The sequence below is a fragment of the Symphalangus syndactylus genome, chromosome 22, assembly GCF_028878055.3.
Source record: "Symphalangus syndactylus isolate Jambi chromosome 22, NHGRI_mSymSyn1-v2.1_pri, whole genome shotgun sequence".
Classification (NCBI taxonomy): Eukaryota; Metazoa; Chordata; class Mammalia; order Primates; family Hylobatidae; genus Symphalangus; species Symphalangus syndactylus.
In genome coordinates this window covers 72,667,365-72,694,097 of record NC_072444.2, presented here as the reverse complement: position 1 = coordinate 72,694,097, position 26,733 = coordinate 72,667,365, and the positions used below count along the sequence as shown (strand labels likewise).

Sequence of the window (26,733 nt, the reverse complement as noted above, 5' to 3'; positions counted from 1 at the left end):
TCTTTCGCCAGGCTTGAGTGCAGTGGCACAATCTTGGCTCACTACAACTTCTGCCTCGCGGGTTCAAGTGATTCTCCTGCCTCAGCCTCCCAAGTAGCTGGGACTACAGGCACGTACCACCATGCCCAGCTAATTTTTGAATTTTTAATACAGACGGGGTTTCACCACATTGGCCAGGATGGTCTCGGATCTCTTGACCTCATGGTCCACCAGCCTCTGCCTCCCAAAGCACTGGGATTACAGGCATGAGCCACCACACCTGGCCTTTTTTTTTTTTTTTTTTTTTTTTTTAAAGATGGAGTCTTGCTCTGTCGCCCAGGGTGGAGTGCAATGGCGCGATTTCGGCTCACTGCAACCTCCGCCTCCTGGGTTCAAGTGATTCTCCTGCCTCAGCTTCCGATATATCCGGAATTTATTCCTTCCATTGGGTTCTTGGTCTCATTGACTTCAAGAATGAAGCCACGGAGCCTCCTAGTGAATGTTACAGCTCTTAAAGATGGTGTGTCTGGAGTTTGTTTGTTCAGATGTTCAGATGTGTCCAGAGTTTCTTCCTTCTGGTGGGTTCATGGTCTTGCTGACTTCAGGAGTAAAGCAGCAGACCTTTGCAGTGAGTGTTACAGCTCTTAAAGGTGGCGCATCTGGAGTTGTTTGTTCCTCCCGGTGGGTTTGTGTCTTGCTGACTTCAGGAATGAAGCCGCAGACCCTCATGGTGAGTGTTATAGCTCATAAAGGTAGTGTGGACCCAAAGAGTGAGCAGCAGCAGGATTTATTGTGCAGAGTGAAAGAACAAAGCTTCCACAGCGTGGAAGGGGACCGGAGCGGGTTGCCATTGCTGGCTTGGGTGGCCAGCTTTTATTCCCTTATTTGGCCCTACGCACATCCTGCTGATTGGTCCATGCCAGCTTTTATTCCCTTATTTGGCCCTGCGCACATCCTGCTGATTGGTCCATTTACAGTGGTGCGTTTTTACACAGTGTTGATTTGTGTGTTTACAGTCCTTTAGCTAGACACAGAGTGCTGATTGGTGCATTTACAGTCCTTTAGACACAGAGTGCTGATTGGCGCATTTTTATAGCATGCTGATTGGTGCATTTACAATCCTTTAGCTAGACACAGAGCACTGACTGGTGCGTTTTTACAGAGTGCTGATTGGTGCATTTACAATCCTTTAGACAGAGAGCTCTGATTGGTGCGTTTTTATAGAGTGCTGATTGGTGCATTTACAATCATTTAATCCACGGAGCACTGAGTGGTGCGTTTTTTTTATGGAGTGCTGATTGGTGCATTTACAGTCCTCTAGCTAGACAGAAAAGTTGTCCAAGTCCCCACTCGACCCAGGGACTTGGCTGGCTTCACCTGTCACCAAGTAGCTGGGATTACAGGCACCTGCCACCATGCCCAGCTAATTTTTGTATTTTTAGTAGAGATGGGGTTTCACCGTGTTGGTCAGGCTGGTTTCGAACTCCTGACCTCAGGTGATCCACCTGCCTTGGTGTCCCAAAGTGCTGGGATTACAAGCGTGAGCCACTGTGCCCAGCCATTTTTGGAGTTTTATAGTTTTGCGTTTTATATTTAGGTCTGTGATCCATTTTTAGTTTTTTTGTGTGTGAAAGTTGTAAGGTCTGTATCAATTCATGTTTTGGCATGTGTATGTCTAGTTTTTCCATTACCGTTTGTTGCAAAGATTGTTCTTTTCTCCATTGAATTGCCTTTGCTTATTTGTAAAAGACCAGCTGTCTATGTTTATGTGGGCCTATTTCTGGACTCTGTTTTGTTCCCTTGATTTGTCTGTTCTTTCACCATTACCACACTATATTGATTAGTATAGTTTTATAATGTCTTGAAGTTGGGTAGGTTTTGTCCTCCGACTTTGTTCTCCTTCAGTATCGTGTTGGCTCTTCTGGGTCTTTCTTTTTGTGTATACTTTAAAATCAGTTTGTCATATTCACAAAATAACTATCTAGAATTTTGATTGGGATTGCACTGAATTTATAGATCAAGGTTGGAAGAACTGACATTTAACAATATGAATTTTTTCTACTCTTGAATGATCTCATTTATTTAGACTTTGATTTCTTGAATCAGAGTTTTATAGTGATCCTCATAGAGATCTTGTACATATTTTGTTAGATTTATATCTACATTTTTGGTGAGTGTTTTTTGTTGTTTCTAATGTGTATGGTGGTATTTTAATTTCTAATTTCAGTTGTCCATTACTGATACATAGGAAAGAAGTTGACAATTTGTATATTAACTTTGTATCCTGCAATCTTTCTACAGTAATTCATTAGTTCCAGTGATTTTGTTGTTGTTATTTTGGGATTTTCTACATGCATAATCATAGCCTACTATTGAGACAAAGAATGATGCGCAAAGGTATATAAAGAATGATAAAAATAAAGTAAACAGTGTATTTGAGTCTATTTGTCCATAGTTGATCATCAGTTATTGTCCCATTTTAACTTTGGGGAGTAAAAGGGATTGCAGAAAAGGATGAAGGTAGGGTACCAAAGTTCTAAGCCCTACAGTACTGTCTTTTTTAAGCCCCCACCCCCCTCAATTTTTAGCTCTTCTTTTCCCACCCAAAAAACACAACTGTCTAAAAATCCTATTTCATTGTAAATGTCAACTGACATTTCCATTTATCCTTGCAAGATTACCTAAGCATGCTAATGGGGGGGATGGACAACATATTCATTAGTAAAACAGAATTGGAGAATATCATTTCGTTTACTCTAGAATTTGGTCTCCTGTGCTTTCTGCATAAGCTGAAGGGTCTCATTAGAAACAATGTATTATTCCTAGAAGTTTTTAGGGAAAATTTTAAGATTTTTCTAGGATAATTTCTAGGGTAATTTCTAGCAATTCTTAAATAATTTACCTCTAAAGCAATGTTATTTTCAGTTTTTTTCCTTCCAAAAATAGTTTAATATTTACTAATTAATTTACTGGAGTTGTAGCATATTGTAGAGGCCAAGAACAAACTTCCCTTTCACCCTCTGAAGGTTCTTTGAAAATCAGCTGAAAAAAGGCAGATTAATAGGAGAAAGGGCATATGATTTTATTTGATCTTGGTTTTACGTGACATGGGAGCCTTCAGAATAAAGACCTAAAGATACAGGCGAAAACTGTCCATTGGTATGCTTAGGTTCAGCAAAGTCTGGACAGCCATGTACTGAGTGGGGAAACCTGGCAAGGCCTGCCTGTCTGTATAGATTCTTCTTGGCCTCTCTGTGCAGCATTCTTTCTTTCCAGGTATGGAACAGCACCCTTTCTGGAATGGGGGTCGTATGACCTACAATCAAACAGGATAGGTCAGATATTTCTTTATGGTTAGTTTTTACACAGAAAGATAAGGGCAGGGAACATTAGAGTAATATATTTAGGTTCTGTGGCTGGCTTTGGGGAAAGGGGGTTCTGGTTTCTGTGAACTACCTTGGGGACGAGGGATTGTAGTTTCAGTGGCTAGCCTCAGGAGAATGAGAGGCCAGAGACAGAAAGTTAGGAGATGGTCAGAGAGAGCTGCTTTGGAGGACTTTATTTTGGAGTATCATTTCCTGAGCCCTAGCAATATCATACTTACATTTAAGTAAACTCAAGTCTGTAAACGTGGCAAAGGAAAAATTTATTTGAATAGTGGATAGTATTCTATTCATTATTCTTCTCAAATTAACATATACCCTGAAGTAATTGGTATTGTAAAAAAGTACAGTTCTGTAATTTATGGGTAGTTTGGGGCTTTTCAGGGAAAATTTGTCTACATGTGCCTTCTCACCCACCGATTTTAGTGCCCTAGTCTTAAATCTTGTGTCCCATATAATGCAACCATCCTTCACAAAAATGATATTTTTGTCAGGGGCAGTACCTCACACCTGTAATCCCAGCTATTTGGGAGGCTGAGTCAGGAGGATTGCTTGAGGCCAGGAGTTCGAGACTTTGGTAAGCTATTACTGTGCCACTGCCCTAGTTGACAGAGGGAAGCTCCATCTCTTAAACCAAAAACAAAAAAAAGTTTTCGTTGATTCAAGTGTCTGTTGCCCTTATACTATTTATCCATCCAAGTAAACACATTAGCTTGGATTCACAAGCTTAAATCCTCCTCCTCTTCAGCATGTTTTTAGTCAGAGAAGGTAGCCTACTTCCATGTGCTCAGAGAACATAGACTACTGTTGATCACTATAATATTTAAGATGTAAGGTAGTTATGTCAGTGCCAGTAAGATCATATAATGCATTTCCAAAGCTTCTAAAGGATTTCTAAATAGGTTGCAAATTTATGTTAGTTCTTTTGTTAGCCTATATAATTCAGAAGTAAATGCATTTTATTTTAAGACATATACTTTAAAGAAGTCCTCCAACTAGTATTTCTTTTTTATTCATTCATCAACACTACTGCAGAATTGATACTTTGTATCATTTACAAGGTGTATTCCATGGTTAATAATCAAAACAACTGTAGTAATGTCTTTTTTTCATTTTGTGAGACGGAGTCTTGCTCTGTCTTGCCCTGGTTGGAGGGCAGTGGTGCGATCTCTGCTCACTGCAGCCTCCGCCTCCCGGGTTCAAGCAATTCTCCTGTCTCAGCTTCACGAGTATCTGGGATTACAGGTGCGCACCACAACACCTGGCTAATTTTGTATTTTTAGTAGAGACGGGGTTTCACCATATTGTCTATTCTGGTCTCAAACTCCTGAACTCAGGTGATCCACCCGCCTCAGCCTCCCAAAGTGCTGGGATTACAGATGTGAGCCACCATGCCCGGCCAACTGTAGTAATTTCTAAATGTCTTTCTTTACTGAAGATATCATAGTATTAACTCTGTGATTATCCTTCTGGGGGTTGTTTATTTCATAACTATTGACCTCCCATGTTCTTGAAAACAATTTTATTGGCTTATTCATGAATATCAAGGCTCTAATAGGTACTTTATAAAGTAAGTACACTTATTAAAAGATATATATGTACGGGGTGCGGTGGCTCACGCCTGTAATCCCAGCACTTTGGGAGGCTGAGGTAGGCGGATCACAAGGTCAGGAGTTCAAGACCAGCCTGGCCAATATGGTGAAACCCCTGTCTCTACTAAAAATACAAAAATTAGCCGAGCATGGTGGCGCATGCCTATAATCCCAGCTACTCAGGAGGCTGAGGCAGGAGAATCGCTTGAACCCTGGAGGCGGAGGTTGCAGTGGGCTGAGATGGTGCCACTGCACTCCAGCCAGGCAACAGAGTGAAAGTCCAGCTCAAAAAAAAAAAAAAAAGATACATGTATATATGTTTATATTCATATGTGTGTCTATATATGTATGTGTGGTTGTGTGTGTCTGTGTATATATGATTTCAGGCCTACTGCCACGTACTAGTGAAGACTACTGAAATTCAGAGGTTAGAGAGAACATGGCTTTTCTGGAGAATTGCAAGCCTTTTCAATTATTTAATCAGTTTAAGTACCAAGACATTATAAAATATTTTTCTTCATTTTAATATCAATGAGAAAATATCATGGCATCATATTACTTAACTAAAGATTATCAAACCTTGGAATCATTTAATCTGAATGTGTCCTTAAGTAAATTGTGTCCTTTTATATTCACTGGCAACAAATGAGGAGAAAAAAAAGATTTTACAAAACTGTCAGTAATTACCATGGTTTATTCACCTGTGGTCCAAAAGTTGATTTGTGTGGAATTATTCTTCAGCTCTGGAGAACTCAAGGAAACATCTCACCAGAGGCTGTGCCCCAACTTGATATAGATAGCATTTTTGAGCTGATCTCTTTAGGATGAACTAACAGAGTTTACTTATTTTCTAACTTGGAATTTATATCAGTATTGGCCCTTATGTCTCCCCACCCTCAACCATTCTTTTAACTCTATTTTAATCTTTACCTCTGTACAAAAATCCAACTGGGGAAAAAAGAATGAAAACTAATTCTGATGGACTGAAAAACAGCTTAAATATATTTTTCTTGCCTCAGTTTCATCTCAAAGGACAGTAACAAAACATGGAAACCACCTTCAAATTTCTCCTAAAATTCCTTTCATTTTACGTTATTTGACTGTTTAGCTAGCACATCAAGAACATTTTATCTAACTGAAGAGAGGCAAAGTTCTGACCTTTTGTCTATACTTACCTGTCTTTGAGAAATGTCAGCCGTATAAAGCTAGGTCCTAGGTAAACAGTAATAGAATTTGTATTTTAACTTTTTTCTAATAAAGGGAGGGGGGTAGTGGTATTGTTTTTGGTGTTTTCTTCTGCCACCAACTGGAAAGAAAGCAGTATTAAACATCTTTTGAATTTACTAAGAGTTCTTTTCACAAAGTAATGCTCCCATCTGCTGGAGCTGTAAGGTTTTGCCTCAAAGTAAGGCTGTTAAAGAAAATAATACATGATCATTTGTGTATTTTCGAATTATATTTTCCAGTCTCAACCACCAATTTTACCAAGGTTTTTGTAGGAGTTGTTAGCCAATTTCATCTTCTCTTGATGTGTTAGTTCTTCTTCCAAACTAAGAAAAACTTGATATAAGTTAGTTGTTTTTGGAAAGTGGTGCATGGCTTTTGTTTTTTGTTGTTGTTGTTGTTGTTCCTGTTGTTGTTTCTGAGATGGAGTCTTGCCCTGTTGTCCCGGTAGGAGTGCAGTGTTGGCGATCTTGGCTCACTGCAACCTCCGCCTCCTGGTTTCAAGCAGTTCTCCTGCCTCAAGTCTCCTGAGTAGCTGGGATTACAGGCACGCGCCACCACACCTGGCTAATTTTTGTATTTTTAGTAGAGATGGAGTTTCACCATGTTGGCCAGGCTGGTCTCAAACGCCTGACCTCAAGTGATCTGCCCACCTCAGTCTCCCAAAGTGCTGGGATTACAGGCGTGAGCCACTGTGCCCAGCCGAAAAGTGGTATGTTTTTATATTTTTAACAAATGGGTATGAGAAAACAAAAAATGCTCAGAACAGTCTGAGCTCTGAGGTATGCAGGCCCAGAGAGATGTGAGTAGTATGGGACTTCAGTTATGCCCCCATACTCCACCCCCAACTCCCTACCCGCTGCTACTCTGTAGCCAATGGATAGTTTATGTTATTTTAATGTAGATTCTTGGTGAACAACTCAGAACCTCCCTTTTTATTTTTCTTTTTCTCTTTAAAAATCTACTTGTAACTGCTGCTAATGAGCATATTCAGGGCAACTTGAATCTATGCTCCTTGGTTGCAACCCTTAAGCTTGGCCCAAATGAACTCTCTATGTATGTTATTAATTTTGCCTCAACTTCTTTCCTTTTAGGTCAACACATATAAAACTTACTTACATTATTTACAGAAATATTTGTGAATAGAATAAAAAGTTCTGTTTATAAATGTTCTAAGTGTATAGATATGAGAATTTTTATAGGTAATACCTAATTTTTGGCTATAAAATCAGTGTTGGAAACATTTTCAAAATGCTCTATAACACAAATTTCTTTTAAAAAGCAGTTTCTTTCCTACTTTTATTTTAAAATTCCAGATGAAGTAAATCTTTATTTTATTTTATTTTTTTGCTTTTTGTTTTTTATTTACTAAGCAGCATGCTGTTGACAGGCAGCCATTTTTCATTCCAGGAAAGAGCTGCAGTTGGAACAGCTGAGATTATTTCACTTACATTTTAAAAATAATAACATCTTTAAATTCAGCAAGTGAGGCTGGGCGTGGTGATTCAGGCCTGTAATCCCAAGTGAGGCCAAGATGGGTGGATCACCTGAGGTCGGGAGTTCGAGACCAGCCTGGCCAACATGGTGAAACCCTCATCTCTACCAAAAATGCAAAAATTAGCCAGGTGTGGTGGCACATGCCTGTAATCCCAGCTAGTATCTCCTGAGGCAGGAGAATAGCTTGAACCCAGGAGGCGGAGGTTGCAGTGAGCCGAGATTGCAACATTGCACTCCCACCGGGGCGACAGCGAGATTCTGTCTCAAAAAAAAAAAAAAAAAAATCAGCAAGTCAGCTGGATTCAGTAATGTCTCCAAACTGGATTAATATACCTACATTGTGTATTAATGAGCTGAAAGTAAATGAATATGTGATGGTGCCACTCGGAACCCCTTCTTGTTAGGGATCTTGAACTCTCTTTCCTTAGGGCTTCTGGGTTGAGTAACATGACCTGACCTGCTGATACAGAGACCAAGTAAAATTTGTCAATTTATATATTAAATATTAGTTAAGTTTAATTTAGCTCTTATTTTTTGGATAAATATTTATAGGTAAACATATTACAATTTTTTTTTTTTTTTTTTTTTGAGATGGTGTCTCGCTCTGTCGCCCAGGCTGGAGTGCAGTGGTGCTAACTTGGCTCACTGTGAGCTCCGCCTCCTGGGTTCACGCCATTCTCCTGCCTCAGCCTCCCAAGTAGCTGGGACTACAGGCGCCCGCCACCACACCCGGCTAATTTTTTGTATTTTTAGTAGAGATGGGGTTTCACCATGTTAGCCAGGATGGTCTCGATCTCCTCACCTTGTGATCTGCCCGCCTCGGCCTCCCAATGTGCTGGGATTACAGGTAGGAGCCACTGCGCCTGGCCTACAATACTTTCTTATTCCAGGGGGTTATTTTGTACCAGCCACCTTACTGACCATTTATATGAAAGATAGGAAAAATTATGTATCTGTTGCCTCTTTGACCTGTGCTTGGACAACTTTGAAACTAAATAAATAGGACATGTTCACTCCTGTTTTCTCCTTAAATGCTTTTTTTTGGGTACACAGCATTACAGCTCCTGGCATCGTAATTACTAGTAAGATAATACTGGAGTACTTCTGATTATCCACCTGTGGTACATGGTCCTTTTTCTTAAACAATTTGATCCACTAATTCTTATTTTTGGTTTTTTACCTTACGGTAGCTGTAGAAAAAAATAATTTAAAATATGTTACTTTGTGTAAATATTATACACACACACATACATACATATATCTATATATGGAAAGTTCTTGTTCTTTTAAGTGACAAATATTATGAAATAGAGCCCATTTTGGTTGAAAAAGTATGTGTGTGTGTAGGCATGCCACATTTTTAACCTAATAAAAATTATAGGAATTGCTGGACTTCAGATATTTATTAAACCCAAGAGATTTTTTTTTTTAAAGATCTCAATCTTAGGTTAAAAAAAGTTTCAAGCTGGTCAAGGTGTCGACCCAGCTACTTAGGAGGCTGAGACAGAAGGATCTCTTGAGCCCAGGAATTCAAATCCAGCTTGTGCAATATAGTGAGACCCTGGGTGTAAAAAAAAAATTGTTTTAAGTTCCTTTTTTAAACTTCATGTTTTAAGTTTAGACATTATCTTTCTACTCTGAAAAATGAAATTAGCAACCTTATGCATTCATGCCACTTTTTTCATTTTTTTTTGTTGAATGATTATTTTCACTCTGTAGCGACTTACGTTTCCACCTGCTACTATAATTATTTACCTTTTTTTGGTTTTAGTTTTTTATTTTAGTGGATTCAGAGGTCACTAGTGTGTGTGTGTGTGTGTGTGTGTATAAAATTGTGTTTTTAATTATGCTTTAGTTAGCTGGATTTTGTCGTTGAGTTCCCCATATCCCCCTGCAACACGCATACTCCACGCAAGGCTTTATTGGCTCTGTGTACTAAATAAGTTCATTCTTATTTGATAAGGCTATACCTGTTACCTTTATATGTGAGTGACATATTTGCTAGGTATGAGTCTTGGTCTCTCTCTCAGAACTTTGTAGATATTATGACACCATATTTTAGCATTTTTTTCTCCCTCGTAGGTGTTTTTCAGCCTGAGTCCCAATGAATTCTTTTTTTAGGCTTGAAATTTAATATTTGAATTACAATTTTTATCAATTTTCTTCTTTTCATATTTGATACATTGATGAGAGTTTAGGAGATTTTACTGATGCCAGTATAGCTTCTAAGAGTGAGGTTAAAGTTAGCTATGGAGAACTCCTGTAGAATTTTCTAGGCTTGTTTATTATTAACTTGTCTCTTTGTTTAGTTACTGCTAAAGTATTGATGTTTAACAATTTTTTGTTTTGCTTTATTAGAGGAGAAAGATTCTCTGATTCCATTTTTTACCATTTTATCTGCTCAATTCCTAATTAAAATTCCAAAGTTTCTATACGAAACATGTATTCCTTTTTAGCGATGGGAAGAAAGTTTATGATCTTAAAAATGAAGATGTCTACAGAAAAAAATACAAATTGTACACATAGACATTCAAAGAGAAGTGAATTGTCAGTATTGAACATCTGTTGTAATAACCGTGTTCTTTCAGAGTGTATTCCTCTGCTATGTTTTGTCTCCTAAAGAAAAGCCCAATGATGATTTTGATGACTTTTCTGATGTTTGCAGGGTTTTTTTGAGACTAACCAACCTCTGATTGGGAGTCAATAGACCTAACAGCTACTGCTGCTGTTAAGTAAGCTATGTCATCTTGGGCAGGTCATTTAAAATCTTGTGTTCATTTTCACTTCTATAGGTAGTACTGTGTGTTTTTTGAGGTTCCTTTCTTTACTAACCCTATGAGTGTATCCCTTGTTTTATGCGGATACTGCCTTATCTGTGGGAGATACATATGTACACACACATATACACATATATATTATTCCAACAAGAATGTAAGTTTTTTTAAGATAGAGACCAAATTTTATATTTCTCATCTTTCCCATAGTGCTTGTCACAGAGCCTTGTAATAAGTAAATTCTAAAAAGTTAGGTTAAATTGATTGAGAAGGTCTGGCATTGACTTGTAGCTACTTGGTTGTCTTATTAACTACAGTTTATATAGATTAAACATTTTATTTAATCCTTTTTCAAAATATGTTCATTTTCTAGATCATTTGTAATGTCATTCTAGTAAAAATTTGTCTTTCAGTTTAGTGAAAATACATCTTTAAGCAATGCTGGAAACTAAAACCATGAACTCATTTATATATATATATATATATCTATTACCCATACAGAAACACATGTATGGAAATTGAGCAGATATGCCAATCTGTGGTGCTTGGTCATATTTCATTAATCATGAATTGTTATCACAGCTTAACTCAGCATCATCAGAAAATTTAGATCCTGTTTACATTGCTGACAGTAGCAAGTGGAGTGTGTACAGTCTGTTGCATGAAAGGACTTGTGAGTGACTTATGACAACAGTATTATTTAGGTAAAGCAATAATGTATTGAAAACATATTTTGTACTAATCACTTAATATATTCAACATATATTAATATACTTTGAAACATGTATTTGAAACTTATTCAACAATAATTTATTGAGCAACTTATTTTCAGATGGAGTTGGTGTGGTATTCCAAATCGAGTCTCATGTGTGTGCCCTTGTAAGATTTGATAATTCTGAATTCTTTTAAGAAGTTATTCTAAGTTAGTTGTAATATGCTCATAATATAGATAGAAATTGTATACCATTGCTAATCAGCAAGCAGAGAGGTATTTGGTAAATTGACCAAACTTCAAATTTGACATGAAGGACCGTCACCAGGAGTTCATCCAGGTTGCTTCTCCCACAAAGTTTAGGATTATGTTAGTCTAAAAAACAGTGATTAGAACTAACCTAAGATGAGGAGCTTAAGTTAGTTGTGCAAACTAAATGGAAGGCTTTTGTGTTCTATTTCTAAGGTAGGAAAACATTTGACATCTGAATGGCTATTGAGCTATATGTAGGAATAAGTTATTAGTGTCAGCTGTTTTCTAATTTTGTCTTTAGACGTTAACAAGTTTACTAAGGCCGGGCACGGTGGCTCACGCCTGTAATCCCAGCACTTTGGGAGGCCGAGGCGGGCAGATCACCAGGTCAGGAGATCGAGACTATCCTGGCTAACATGGTGAAACCTCCTCTCTACTAAAAATACAAACAATTAGCCGGGCGTGGTGGCAGGTGCCTGTAGTCCCAGCTACTCAGGAGGCTGAGGCAGGAGAATGGCGTGAACCCGGGAGGTGGAGCTTGCAGTGAGCTGAGATAGCACCACTGCACTCCAGCCTGGGCAACAGAGTGAGACTCCATCTCAAAAAAACAACAACAAAAAAATCAGAGAGTTTACTGAATAGTTATCATTATTGTTGGCCAGAGTTAGTCTAAAATGCATTATGCAGAATCAGTGAGGTAGACATAGAGGCTCTGAGTGAGGGTTTGGATCTAAGGAAGGCATCATGAGAAAGAAGAGTTATAAGTACTCATGAAACCTCAAGAGCAGTAAAGGATGTACTTCATAATTTTTAGAATTTATCAACAAGAAACCCTTGGAAAGCATAGGAATGGAGAATTACAATAAATAAGCCACTTCAGTTGAAAAATGGGAGTATGAATATACGTGTGATTGAGTCTTGAGATTATTTAGTCATCCTGCTTTAGTTAGCATGTAACTATAAAATTTCTAATACAGATACAGTAAGTAGTGGTCAGTGAATATATTTCAGAATTCATCCCTTCCTTTGTAAAGGTATAGATTGTAGGGGACTTACTGTCATGGGGAAATGCACATAGGCCATTTAGAGAGCAGACAGCTTTAGATGACACATTTTTACAATTCGTATAATTTTTGTCCTTTGTCAATACAGAAGTAAATTTAAAATGGTCAGTAGCTCTCTGATGTATAATATAGTGGTGCTCTGGAACTGCAGTAATGAGAATTTCCTCCATATGCTGTTGACTTTTGAACAATGTAAGGGTTAGGGGTCGAAACACCCCCTCCCTACCCAAAGCAGTTGAAAATCTGCATATAACTTTTGCCTCCCCAAAAACTTAACTGCTAATAGCCTACTTGACTGGAAGCCTTGCTGGTAACGTAGTCAATTAATATATATTTTATATATGTATTATATATTGTATTATTATAATAAAGTAAGGTAAAGATATTAAGAAAATGTATCTACTATATATAGAAAATATATTTACTATTCATTAAGTTGAAGTGCTCATAGTGAAGGTCTGCATCCTACTCGTCTTCATGTTGAGTAGGCTGAGGAGGAAGAGGAGGGGTTGATCTTGTTGCCTAGGGGTAGAAGAGGTGGAGGAGGTAGAAGGGGAGACAAGACAGGTAGGCACACTGGGTATAACTAAACACATTGTAATTTCTGTCTATCTCTTTTGGTTTCTAATTTCTTTTAAAATGTTTCTATACAGTATCAACCCTTCCTCAACCATTTGCTTTGATTCTAGTACCTGTATCGTAGAAGGGTCCATGTTGTAAAAGAAGTCAAGAGCAATTTGTATATTCAGAACCATTTTGCAGATTGTCTAATGTCAGTTTGTTTTTTGGCACTGTTTCTTCTGCGTCTTTCTCACTGTCTGGCAGTGGTTCAGAAGCATTTATCTCCACCTTGTCTTCTGTTAATTCCTCTGGTGTGGTATCTGTTAGCTCTTGAATTTCTCTAAGACCCGTATCTTGAAACCCATCACTCCCCACCCTTTTTGCCATGTCTACAATCTCTTTCATGATTTTCGTGATTGGCTTTGTAGGAAATCCTGTGAAGTCATGCACAACATCTGGACATAGATTTCTTCAGCAGAAATTTGTTTCAGGCTTGTTGGCTTTCATGGCTTTTTCTGTGACAACAGGGCATCTTCAATGGGATAATCCTCCCAGACTTTCATCATGTTCTGTCTGTGGAAGTTTTTCCACAGTGTTGACATTCCTTTCCATAGAGTTCTGTGTGTAATGAACCTTAAAGGTCCTTATGACCCCCTGATCTGCAGGCTGAATTAGAGACTTTGTGTTTGGGGACCAGTGGACTACTTGGACAAAAACCTTCAGTGTTGAACTCATGGGATTCTGGGTAGCCATGGGCATTGTCCAATATCAGAAGAACTTTAAAAGGCAGTCCCTTACTGTCTGGGTACTTACTGACTTCAATGACAAAGCATCAGTGGAACTAATTCATTAACCCCACTGGCTCATTGAGTGAATCGGTTCCAGTGTTTTGACTATTACAAGTAAATTTATTATGAACATATGTGTTACAGGTTTTTGTGTGAACGTAAGTTTTTCTGTCAGGTAAGTACCCAAGAGTGCAATTGCTATGTGGCTTGGTAAGTGTATTTGTAGTTTTCTAAGAAACTGCTGTCAAGAAACTTTTCAGAGTAGCCATGCCATTATACCTTCCCACCAGTGGTTAAATGAAAGATTCATTTTCTTTACATCTTCACCATCTTTGAGTTATTTTAGCTGCCTTAATCGGTGTGTGGTGGTATCTTACTATGGTTTTAATTTGAATTTTCCTAGAGGATAATGGTATTAAACATCTTTGCATATGCTTATTTGCCACCTGCATATCTTTGGTGAGATGTCTACTTATTTATTCTGCCTATTTTCTAATTGGATTGCTTCTTTTTTTATTATTGAGTTTTGAGGGTTCTTTAGATACAGATCTTTTGTCAGATATGCGGTTTGCAGGTATTTTCTCCCAGTCTGAAGCTCGTCTCATCTGTACTATTAGAATTGTCTTTGAAATATTCTTTATTATATAGTAGATATTTGACCATTACATGAAGGGGCAAGATGTCAAAATAACCTTTGGACTAAAACTTTATTTACAGTCAAAATTTATATAGGTTATAAGGTAGATACCATAGTGGCATGTTTGTTGTTTCTTTTATGAATGCTGGCCCCAAATGAAGAAAAAATGAATTATCTTTGTTAGGCAACAGGGGTACCTTAATGGCGCTGGTTCCGGGTTCTTCTCCCCTCCTTGACCGGGCACTGTCTGAACCCGCCAAAGGAGGGCCAATCAGAAAGAAGCATCTCCCGCCTTCCCTTGGGCCCGCCCCACGTAGGCCCAAGGGATATAAAACCCAGCACACCAGCAGCTCTCTCTCTGTCTTCTCTTCTCTTCTCTTCTCTTCTCTTCTCTTCTCTCTCTCCCCCGCACGACCTGACCTCTACCTCACCAATAAAGATCTCTTGGCTGGCACCAGTGTCGTCTCTGACTAGCCTGTCACCCTTCAATCTTAATAGCTTACCTGGTTCATATATGATGCAAAGAGGCAGATTAGATACCTACCTCGGAACTGTGGACATTTATTTAGCTTTTTTGAGTAATTCTTTCTTAATTCATGAAGTGGGTAAAAAATATCTTTTAATTCTAACAATACTGGAAGATAGCTGATGTAGTTCTACAAAATAAAACATACTGCAAAAGCCCTTTCTCCTTTTTACATTTTAATTAGCCTTATAATCTAGGAGACAATTATTACATAGTTCCTTGTGATTTTAGATTTTGGCTGATAGTCAAGAGCATCGTAAACCAGAGTTGAGGATATTTTATTAGCTAAAAAGCTTTTTCTCTCTCATAACACTGATTAGGAAAAATAAAAACTTAAATAGGATAAGATAAAACTTTCGACATAAAATACTGCTAGAAGGTATCCTAAGACAGCTAAGAAGACCACTTTTCTTCTAAGAAAGAAGATGCTTAAGGGTCAAGACAACAATTGAGTACTCTGTTATTTAATTTTCAATTAGGAAGCCTGGAGCCAGAGGACTTTTGGTGGCTGAGGCCTTAGCTACCTGGCTTACACATTAAGGAGGACACAGATTTGCTTGTTGTCTGTCTGTCAAGGCCTGGCTCAGCTAAGGACCCGTTAACATTTCTAGAGAAGAAAACAGCATTACCGTGATTTGCTTTCCAATTGTCACTATATGAAATTAATAAATGTGAATGTAAAATATATTGGCTGATCTTCCTTCAGGTTATTGAAATGTGTTTTTACTTCTTTTTTTAAAAAGTTTGCTAAATAAGTAACAGTTGCATAATATTTTAATATATGTATACATTGTGGAATGACAAAATTAAGCCTATTAACATATCTGTTACCTCACATACCATTTTTTGTAGTAAGAAAATTTAAAATCTGCTTTCATTCTATGAGTTCCCCTGTTAGAGGTTCCACCTATTGTAGTCCCTCCCTTATCCTCAGTTTCACTTTCCATTGTTTCAGTTACTTTTGGTCAGCTGAAGTTCCAAAATATTAAATGGAAAACTCCAGAAATAAATAATGCATGAGTTTTAAATTGCATGCCACTCTGAGTAGTGTGATGAAATCTTGCAGTGTCCTGCTCTATCTTGTCTGGGACATACATAATTTCTTTGTCCAGCCTATCCATGCTGTGTATTGTATGTGTCCTGTAATCACTCAGTAGCCATCTAGGTTATCAGATTAAAAGAACATAGTATAGAGAGAGAATTGGGTACTATCCATGATTTCAGGCATCCGAGGGGCGCCTTGGAATTCATCTCTCATGGATAAGGAGAGACTGCTGTATAAATTAGATTATGTGGTGTGTGTCTTTCTGTGCCTGGCTTATTTCAGCTAACATAATATCTCCCAGATGCATCTATGTTGCTGCAAATGACAGGATTTCTTTTTTGTTTAAGGCTGAGTTAGTGTTCCATTGTGTATATATACCACATCTTCTTTATCTTTTCATCTATTGATGGACACTTAGGTTGATTCTGTATTTTGGCTGTGAATAATGCTGGAGTGTATATGGGAGTGAGGATATATCTTTGACATATTGATTTCATTTCCTTTGTGTATATGGATGGATATTCAGGAGTGGGATTACCGGATTATGTAATTTGACTTTTAATTTTTTCAAGAACCCCTCCATACTGTTTTCCATAATGATTGTACTAATTTACATTTTTACCAACAGTGTACAAGGATTTCCTTTTTTTCATAATCCTCAACAACACTCATCATCTTTTGCCTTTTTTTGGCAATAGCCTTCCTAGCAGGTGTGAAATGTTATCTCATTGTGGTTTTGTTTGTACTTCCCTGAAAATTAGTAACACTGAGAATTTTCTCAAATACCTGTTTGACATTTTTATGTCCTCTGAGAAATCTTTTTGACCATTTTTTAAATTGGGTTGTTTCCTTGCTATTGAGTATTTGTTTTTTTTTTTTTTTTGGTTCCTTATACAGTCATCCCTCTGTATCCGCAGGAAACTGGTTCCAGGACCCCCTTCAGATACCAAAATCTGTAAGTGCTCAAATCCCTTCTATAAATTGGCATGGTATTTGCATATAACCTACACATATCCCATATTCTTTAAATCATCTCTAGATTACTTATAATTTCTAATACAATGTAAGTGCTTTGTAAATAGCTATTATAATGTATTGTTTTTTAAATTTGTATTAATTTTTATTGTTGCATTTTTTTCCCCTCTAAATTTTCCCTCTCTTAAGTTGGTTGAATCTGCTGATGAGGACCGACTACATATTTTGGATTTTAACCTGTTATCTGATGTAAGATTTGCAAATATTTTCACTTATTCTGAAGGTTGTCTCTTTACTCTGTTGATTGATTGCTTTGTAGAAGCTTTTTAGTTTTATGTCTGCTTTCATTATTCTTGCTTGTGCTTTTGGAGTTATATCCAAAAAAAATCTTTGCCAAGTCCAGTGTCAAAAAGCATTTCCCCTGTGTTTTCTTCCCCTATGTTGCAGGTCTTATGTTTGTCTTTAATCCATTTTTAGTTGATCTTTGTATATGGTGTGGAATAAGGGTTCAATTTCATTCTTCTGCCTGTGGATATCCAGTTTTCCTAACACCATTTCTTGAAGAGACTGTCCTTTCTCTGTTGTGTGTTCTTGGCACTTTTGTTGAACACAAGTCGACTGTAAAAGTATGGATTTATTTCTTATTTATTTATTTCTTTTATTTATTTATTTCTTTATTTATTTATTCTGGTGGTCTGTATGTTTGTTTTTATGCCAGAACCATGTTGTTTTGAATTATCTTAGTTTTGCACTAGGTATTGAAATCAAGCAGTCTGATACCTCCAGCATTGTTCTTTAGCTCATGATTGTCTTAGCTATTAAATATCTCTGTGGGTCCATATGAATTTTAGGATTTTTTTCTATTTCTATGAAAAATGTCATTAGAATTTTGATATGGATTACTTCGAACCTTCACTTCCAATAGTAGGGACATTTTAATAACATTGATTCTTTCAGTCCATGAACATGGAATATCTTTCCATTTATTTGTGTCTTCACTTTCTTTCGATATTGTATAGTTTTCAATGACAGACCTTTCACCTCTTTTGTTACATTTCTTTCTAATTTGTTTTTGATGCTATTATAATTAGGACTGGTTTTTAATTTTATCAAATGGTTATTAGTGTGGAGAAATCTTATTGATTTTTCTGTGTTGATTTTGTATCCTGCCACTTTACTGTATGTATTAGTACTAACAGTTTTTTGGTAGAGTCTTAAGGGTTTTCTTTATATAAAATTATGTTATCTGCAAACAGACCATTTAACTTTCTCTTTTTTGATTTGGATGCCCTTTATTTATTTTTTCTTACCTAATTCCTCTGTCTAGGACTTGCAGTACTATATTGAATATAAATGGCCAAAGTGGGCGTTCTTGTCCTGTTCTTGATCTTAGAGGGAAAGCTTCCAACTTTTTACCTTTGGGTGCGATGTTAGCTGTGAGTTTGTTATATATGGCCTTTATTATGTTGAAGTATATTCCTTTTATACCTAATATATTGAGAGTTTTTAATCCTGAAGGAATATTGAATTCTGTTAGAAGCTTTTTCTGTGTCTGTTGAGTCAGTCATGTGATTTTTGTCCTTCATTCTATTAATGCATTATATCACATTTATAGATTTACATATGTTGAACCGTCTTTGCATTCCAAAGATAAATCCCACTTGATCATGGTAATTGATCTAATGTGCTGTTGAATTAGATTTGCCAGTATTTGTTGAGGACTTTTGTACCTATATTCATCAAGGATATTGGCCTGCTACCGAAACTATTCACCAAGAGGCCCAGGAAAAGTCATGCACACTGGTACCTCAGAAAATAAGTCCACTGTCCTCAGTCTCAACTGCGGACCCTGATAAGACACTTTAACTTGGCTATGGTCTGAGATCAGTTAAAGGACCCACAAGAAGACAAAACTGTCTGAATCCCTGGGTCAAGCTTTCTGAACTTGGTCCTACATTTAGATGGTGAAACAGCCCTGAAGCTCAGCTCCTGCCACTCTTGGTTGCAGCCTGACAGCAATCCTGCCTGCACAAGGAACTGCTAGGAGACTCACCTGTCTGTGCCATCAGTACAGACTTGCCAATCTCTGTTCCATAGCATATGCTGAAAAAGCTCTGAATTGGGGATCCAGCTCCACTCAGCCACAGTCTTACAGAATTCCTGCACAGAAATCCTCCTGTAGTCAGGAGATACATCCTTCCATGTCCTCAGGACAGGCAGGCAGATTTCAGTCCCACAGCAGCAGGTCCTGAAACAACCCTGAATCTTGGCATAAGCCCCTCTCAGCTGTGGTCAGAGAACAGTTCTGCCTACTCAGCATCCTGGAGGGAGATGGGGCTGTCCATAGCCCTGCAAACAGGCCACCTGACCTAGGTCCCTCATCAGTCCCTGAAACACCCCTGAAAAGTGGCTCCAGTCCCTCTCAGTACAGCAGGCCCGACAGCCTAAGGACCTGAAGGGAGACATGCAGGTTTGTGACACCTTAGGCCTGAAGACCTCAGTCTTGACGGTAGGCCCTGAAGCATCCCTGTAACTTAGTTCCAGCCCCACTCAGCTGTGGACTAGGGCAGTACTGCCTGTTAAGGAATCTACTCAGTGATCCAGTAGGAGCCCTCCCAGGTTCCCAGGGAAAGCCAAACCATCCACACACCTGGTAACAGGTCTTTTCTCTGTACAGGCTTCATCCTCTGTACAGATTGAGGTCCTAGAAAAAGTCCAGTCCTCCAAGGGACCAGATAGGGTTCATATCCTGCTACAGCCCCTGGTAACAAGGTCCTATCAGGAGGACAGGGCCCTTTCCAAGTCTGAAGCCTGGACCACAGTTGGGGAATCTGTCACGTGAATGAAGATCTGCCCTCAAATTGAGTTTCCCAGGTCTTGGGCCCCACTGGGGTTTCACAGACGCCTGCCTGAATCTCAAGACTAACACAAAGACAGTTTTGTCCGTGGGTGGCTGTGAAATTATTGTTGCTATTTGGGGACACAAGCTGAAGGGCCTCGTATTTCATCTTGCTGCTGTCATTCTCGCATTATTATAATGTTAATCATTGGTGATTTGATGATAGGTCAGCTTTTTTTGAGTTTTATGAGTTCTAGCAGTAAAAAAGTTCCAAAATGTCTTTTACTGGGCTAAATTCAGGGTGTCAGCAAAGCTGTGTTCCTTCTGGAGATTAGATGAGACCAGAATACACTTTTTAAAAAAAGTGGTTAACTTGGTTGGATCCAAATCCTGGCTCCTCCATTTATATACTGTTTGATTTTGGTCAACATACATAGCCTATATGTGTCTTCTAACCTTAAAAGAGGATTATAATAGTAGTTATTCCACATGATAGTTTTGAGGATTAAATGAGTTGATAAATGCAAAGCATTTGTAACAATTCCTGATACCTAAGTAAACACTGCTTAAGCTGTTACTGTCTGTCAAAGTTTACTCCTATAGGAAATCAGTGCTAAGAAAATTAGGTCCTTTAGTCAAAGGCATTTGTCTATGAGTATGGTACACTTGAGAATTTTACAAAAATTAAAATTTTTTCATTAATTTTTTTTCATTCCAGTTATTCATTGCCAACTTTGTTTTGGGCATTATGCTACAATGCTTGGAATATAAAAAATCTCAATTTGGAAACACTAGCAATTAAACAGACAATTTTGTTTAAAATAATTCAATAATAAAGCAAAATACAAGCACTTATGTGTGTTTAAGGAAGAGGCATTTAACCTAGGCTGTAATGATTATTTGTGTATGGTTGGTGAGTGGAGCAAGAAAGGGAAGGTTTTCTGTAAGGGATGATCCTGTGGGATGGATGGGTGGGAGAATCATAAAGGAAGCATGTAAGTTAAAAAAAGAAAAAGGAAGAAAGGGAAGGTGAATAGAAGATTTAATCGAAAGGGAGGAGTAGCTGTAAGAACCACATACAGGCCTGGAGGTATTATAGATTCAGTTCCAGACCATTGCAGTGAAGCAAATATCACAATAAAGTGAATCACCCAAAACTTTTCTCAATGCATGTAAAATTTATATTTACAGTATACTAGTCTACTAAGTGTGCAGTAGTAGCATGTCTAAAAAATGTACATACCTTAATTTGAAAATACCTTATTGCTGAAAAATGCTGACAGACACAAAATGGGGACATGGTGTTTGAAAAATGGTGCCTATCGACTTGTTGGACACAGAGTTGCTACAAACCTTCAATTCACTTTAAAAAAAAAATGCACTGTCTGCAAAGCACGTTAAAGCAAAGCACGTTAAAACAAATCACAGTAAAACAAAGTGTGCCTAAAGTGTGGTATGAGAGTGTTGAATAAGCCTGTACTTGGACAAAATGAAGCCATCGAAGATTTTGAAGGTCTTAGGGTTTGAGCATTTTTTACTTTTAAAAACTTGTATTTATTTTAATTCTAGAACAGTAAATTCTTAAGTAATCTCTTCAAGTCACTATGTTTATAATATTTATGCCAATTTTTTTTAAAGGATTTGAATTTGTTGAAATGAGCAGTCGTAAATCAAAGAGTAACAGCTTAATTCACACAGAGTGCCTTTCACAGGTTAGTATGTATTTTCATTAATCTCAAGATCTTTTACCCTATAAAGCTGTTCAGAGAAATAGTTATCTTCTTAACTTGAATTTTCCCTTTAGCATTTAGGAAGAATCACTGTTTCTAACCTTAAGGAGGTATCAGTACAAGACCTTAAGGAGATACCAGCACAAGGTCGTAAGAACAATCATCTGGAAGCAAAATTTTCCAAACTCTGTCAAAATTAAATGTGGACCAACAGATTTTGTTCTTGTTATGATTGTTCTCTACCCTTTTTGTCAGTTCATATATATTTTTAATATTAGTGTTTTATACTATAATTTAATTTTATCCTTATTAAGTCTGGGTAGTCAGAATTCCAGCTTTTACTTTTTTCTTTCCAGTCTAGATGCCTTTTTTTTTTTCCTTTTCTTGCCTAATTGCCCTGGCTTGAACTTTATTTAAAATGTTGAATAGGAATGGGAAGAATGGACATTCTTGTCTATGTTTTCATCTTAGAGAAACAGCATTCAGTCTTTCACTGTTATATATGATGTTAGCTGTAGGATTTTTTTGTAGATGCCCTTTATTAAGTTGAAGAAGTTCCATTACGTTTCTTCATCTGTTGAGTGTCTTTATAATGAATGTTATCAGAAATGCATACTGTATCCCAAGTGCTGAGCATCTATCTGTGTGTCTCTTCCTTAAGAAGCTTATAGACTAGTAGGGAAATGAGCATGGTATTTCTACCCTGGCATTTGTATTTATCTAGCTTGACCTGAACTACATGTAGTTTTTAAATAAAAATTAAATGTTACTGGTATTCCTTTATAAGACTTGGCTTTCTTTTTGAAGGAAGTAGTTTAACTCTTTCTAAAAAAAATTTTTAACTGAAATATGCTTTATATACCTTTGTATGTAAAGTGCACGAATCCTCCATGTACAGCTGACTTAATTTCAATACATGTGTATACCTATTTAACTTCCATGCCAGATCACTTTGGGATTTGTGAACCTTTTGACTAGTCATGGTAGCTTTATCTAGCTTATATGTTATACCCTGTTACTGCCTCTAAGATACTTTAATGAGGTTTTCTGTTTTTTGTTTTTTTTAAGGAAAGGATTGAGTTTTTTCTTTTGATCTCATCTAGGTAGAGGAATACACATTATGATTAGTTGAGGCATGTATATGTTCTTTTATGTATTTTTACAGATATTAGCTATTACCTGTACAAAGCCTATTTGTGTTACAAATAATTGCCTTTTTTAAACCTTTTTTTTTTTTTTTTTTTTGAGACCAAGTCTTGCTCTGTTGCCCCAGCTGGAGTGCAGTGGTGCAATCTTGGCTCACTGCAACCTCTACCTCCTGGGTTCAAGCAATTCTCCTGCCTCAGCCTCCCAAGTAGCTGGTTTACAGGCATCTGCCACCATGTCTGGCTAATTTCTGCATTTTTAGTAGAGAAGGGATTTCAACCATGTTGGCCAGGCTGGTCTTGAACTCCTAACCTCAAGCGATCTGCCCATCTCGACCTCCCAAAGTGTTGGGATTACAGACGTGAGCCACAGCAGCCAGCCCCCTTTTTTAATCTTTAAAACAGGCCTGCCATAAGATGTTATTGTCCCTATTTTATAGATCAAGAAATTAAAATTTAGAACAGACTTAACCTTTTAAAATTCATATAGTAGACTCTTCTGGAGCGAATGTCCTTACTCTTTAACTTCCTCAGTAACGAACAAGTATATGTTGTTTTGTCCCTAATGAATCATTTTCTTTGCATTGCCTCTGTACATGGAACAAGAACTCAGATTTACTTCTTTGGTACATGAAGGAGTAGTTCCATGCTGTCAGTCTAGGAGAAGCAAATATTCTTGGAGCCTTAGCACCCTCAGGTAGTTGTCCTTGAAAGACCTCTGTATTAGCTGCAGATCCAAAAAAGGAATGACTTTAATGGTCCATCTTTTTAAAGAGTATGGTAGATTATCTGACATAATTTTTCATGACTAAGTCTAAGGCCTTTGTTCTAAGATGAACTCAAAATATAGCTCCTTATAAGAATTTTTTTCTTAACTCGTTCACATGCATTACAATGGCCCTTAAGTTGCTAGTATAGCTAAAGTCAGTGATTCTCCGTCTTGTTGAAACCTTCACAACTAAATTCTCATTCTTCCTATGGGACTTGAGATCGGTAAGAAGACCATTAATTTTTTAACTTATGAAAATGGTGCCAGAACTCTAGAGGATAAGAATTTAGGGAGGGTTGAATTGATTCATTAATCCCTAATTCTGACTATTATAAATGTGCTTTCTTATTCATTTTTTATATCGTGTAATATTTTTATTTATATTTATTCACTTTATTTTCATCAGGTACAAAGAATTTTACGTGAAAGATTTTGTCATCAGAGTCCACATAGTAACCTATTTGGAGTGCAAGTACAATACAAGTAAGTCTAGCTGTCCTTTTGACTGTTATGGACCTACTTACAGATGCCTTCCAGGTTTTGCAAAAATTATTGTACAAATTTGATACTAAATAAAGCTAACAAACACTTTTATAGAAATAAAAAATTTTGCTTTGTGAATAGAAACACCACATAGCATGAAGCAGGAGCAGATGCAAATATTTCCATAATGCGATAGCACTTTAACTTTCAATTTTGTTTTGTTTCTGTTATCTGATACTGTGGAGAGAATTCTAACCATCTTGCCCTTAATACCCAGCAGCCAGCTATGGAGTAAAAGTCCATAGTATTAGTAGGAAAAGAGATTTGAATCCAAGGGTCCTGAGAGTTGCCACTATTGTCCTTTGTCCCCTACGATAATATAAATCAACATATTGCAATCTGACTATGTTTTCACCTGACGATTTCAGAGAATCAATACTGACCTACTATTTCTTTTGTATTTTTCTATTTAGGACCATTCAGAGGCTAGGCCAAGTACCCAGAGGGAGAGAAGAGAGGAAATTTCTGTGCATATTCAAATATACCTTTTAAAAAGTACAACCTAACAAAGTATTCCAGCTTCATTTTAAAAATTTTGTCCTATTTATATCATTTTAGACACTTAAGTGAGCTGCTGAAAAGAACCGCTGTCCATGGAGAGAGTAACTCTGTCCTTATTATCGGACCCCGAGGATCAGGAAAAACTATGGTAAAAGCTGTTGATTTCTGGTGTTTGTTGGCATGTGATGATTCTTATTTTATATAAGAATAAATTCTTATATATACATCTTATTTTATATAATACTGAAAATACTTTTCATTATTTTGTAACATTTTACTTTGTTTTTTTCTTTTTTAATCATAGAAGACATGTAAAACTTTATAAATTTAGGGTGGTATATTTGAGTGTAGCAGACCCTTTTCCCCCTTATTTGTCCCCCTAGTGAAAAATTGTCAACTGATATTTGTTCCAACATGGTCTTTTGTCCTTAAAGAAGTAGAGATTTCCAGTGGAAAAAGAAAATAGCATTTATTGAGCATGTACTATGTGTCTTTTTATTATGTTCTCTCATTTATTCTTTACATCAACACTGCAAGGTAGGGTTTTTCCCTTTGTTATAGGTTAGGGAACTATCATGTCATGCATTCTTTTTGTTTTTCCTACATCATTACTATTTATTGTTTAACCCTAACTTAGACGGTTTTTCAGTGCATGCTCACATCTTATATCATTCTTGTCTCCTTTCCCTCTTTATCATATTTGCTTAGTTACCTCAAAAAGATATCCTTACTTATTTCCCTTTACTCTTTTCTTTCATATCCTTTATGCAATATAGGAGACAAATTATGGGTGTTAACTTTTGAAATAATTAATTTCAATTCTAAGTGGTCTGTGTAAAATCTGTTCTCATGTATTATATACAATAAATTTCAATTTTTGACTAATGTACTTTAAAAAATGGATGAGAAGCAAAATTTTTTTTAACATTTAAGCAATGTATATTGAAATCACATTATTAAGATGAGTACATTAGGATTTTACTGTTGTCACTCATCTGAAGTATTGTTTAGTATAAATTGAGGATTTAGATCTAGGTAATTTCTTTTACTATTTCACAAATTTTCACATTTATATATAATCATATTTACAGTAATTTTTTAGTTTCAAATCTATGTTTAATTTGTTTTAGTCCTCATACTCAGCTTCTATAATCACTCTTTCTTTATTCTTGAGTTTTTTATTATGGTTTTTCTTTGCATTTGAATTCACTGTTATTTTGGGTAGTTTTCACAAGAGGGCTATGTCAAATGTTAAATTTCAAATTTTTAAATTTTTAAATTTAAGAAACTTTTTATTTTAACCGTTCTAATAGGTATATATTGGTGTCTCATTGTTTGTACTTGTAATTCTCTAATGACATATGCTGTTGAGAATCTTTTCATACACTTATTTTTCATCTGTATATGTTTGATGAGGTGTCTTATGCCCATTTTTAATTTGGGTTATTTGTTTTCTTATTGATAGGTTTTAAGAGTCCTTTGTATTTCTGATTTTCAGTTTTGTTTTGTAAGTATTTTCTTACAGTCTGTGGCTTTTCATACTATTAATATTAATAGTATGAGAAGAATATTATTCTTCTCATACTATTAAAAGAATATTCTTCTTTTCGTACTATTAATAATAACATTGTCTTTGGCAGAACAGAAGATTTTATTTATTTATTTATTTATTTTTGAGACAGGATCTTGCCATGTCTTTCCATACTATTAACTGTATCTTTGGTAGAGTAGTTTTTATTCATTCATTTTACTTACTTACAAGATAGGGTCTTGCTCTTTCACCCAGGCTGGAGTGCAGTAGCATGATCACAGATCACTGTAGCCTTGGCCTCTTGTGCTCAAGCAGTCCTCCCACCTCAGCCTCCAGAGTACATGGGACTGCAAGCATGCATCATCACACCTGGCTAATTTTTTTTTTTTAATTTTTTGTGGAGACAAGGTCTCCCTGTGTTTCCCAGGCTGGTTCTGAACTCCTGAGTTCAAGCAATCCTGCCTCAACTTTCCAAAGTGCTGGAATTACAGACATGAGCCACTGTGCCCAGCTGAAGTCTTTGATCTTAATAATCTAATTTGTCAGTTTTTTCTATCGTGTATTATGATTTTGGTATTGTATCTGAAGCTTCATCACCAAACCGAAGGTCATCTAGATTTTTTCATATGTATCTTCTACAAGCTTTATAATTTTGTGTTTTATATC

General features: G+C 36.8%; 1 protein-coding gene across 30 annotated transcripts in view; it reads left to right on the top strand.

Annotated features, from left to right (window-relative positions):
• ORC4 (origin recognition complex subunit 4) overlaps positions 1–26,733 on the top strand; it is an 88,677-nt gene that overhangs the window by 27,962 nt on the left and 33,982 nt on the right. For 5 of the 30 annotated variants that reach the window (XM_063631083.1, XM_063631071.1, XM_063631072.1 and 2 more), the window contains exons 2-5: positions 21,487–21,560; positions 23,899–23,975; positions 24,449–24,502; positions 24,594–24,684. In XM_063631083.1, the coding sequence (XP_063487153.1) occupies positions 21,504–21,560; positions 23,899–23,975; positions 24,449–24,502; positions 24,594–24,684 (279 nt within the window). In that variant the 5' untranslated portion in view covers positions 21,487–21,503. Of the gene's footprint in view, positions 1–16,931; positions 16,990–17,198; positions 17,259–21,486; positions 21,561–23,898; positions 23,976–24,448; positions 24,503–24,593; positions 24,685–26,733 lie in introns of all 30 variants that reach the window. The other 25 variants (XM_055260949.2, XM_063631089.1, XM_055260953.2 and 22 more) reach the window with 9 other exon arrangements.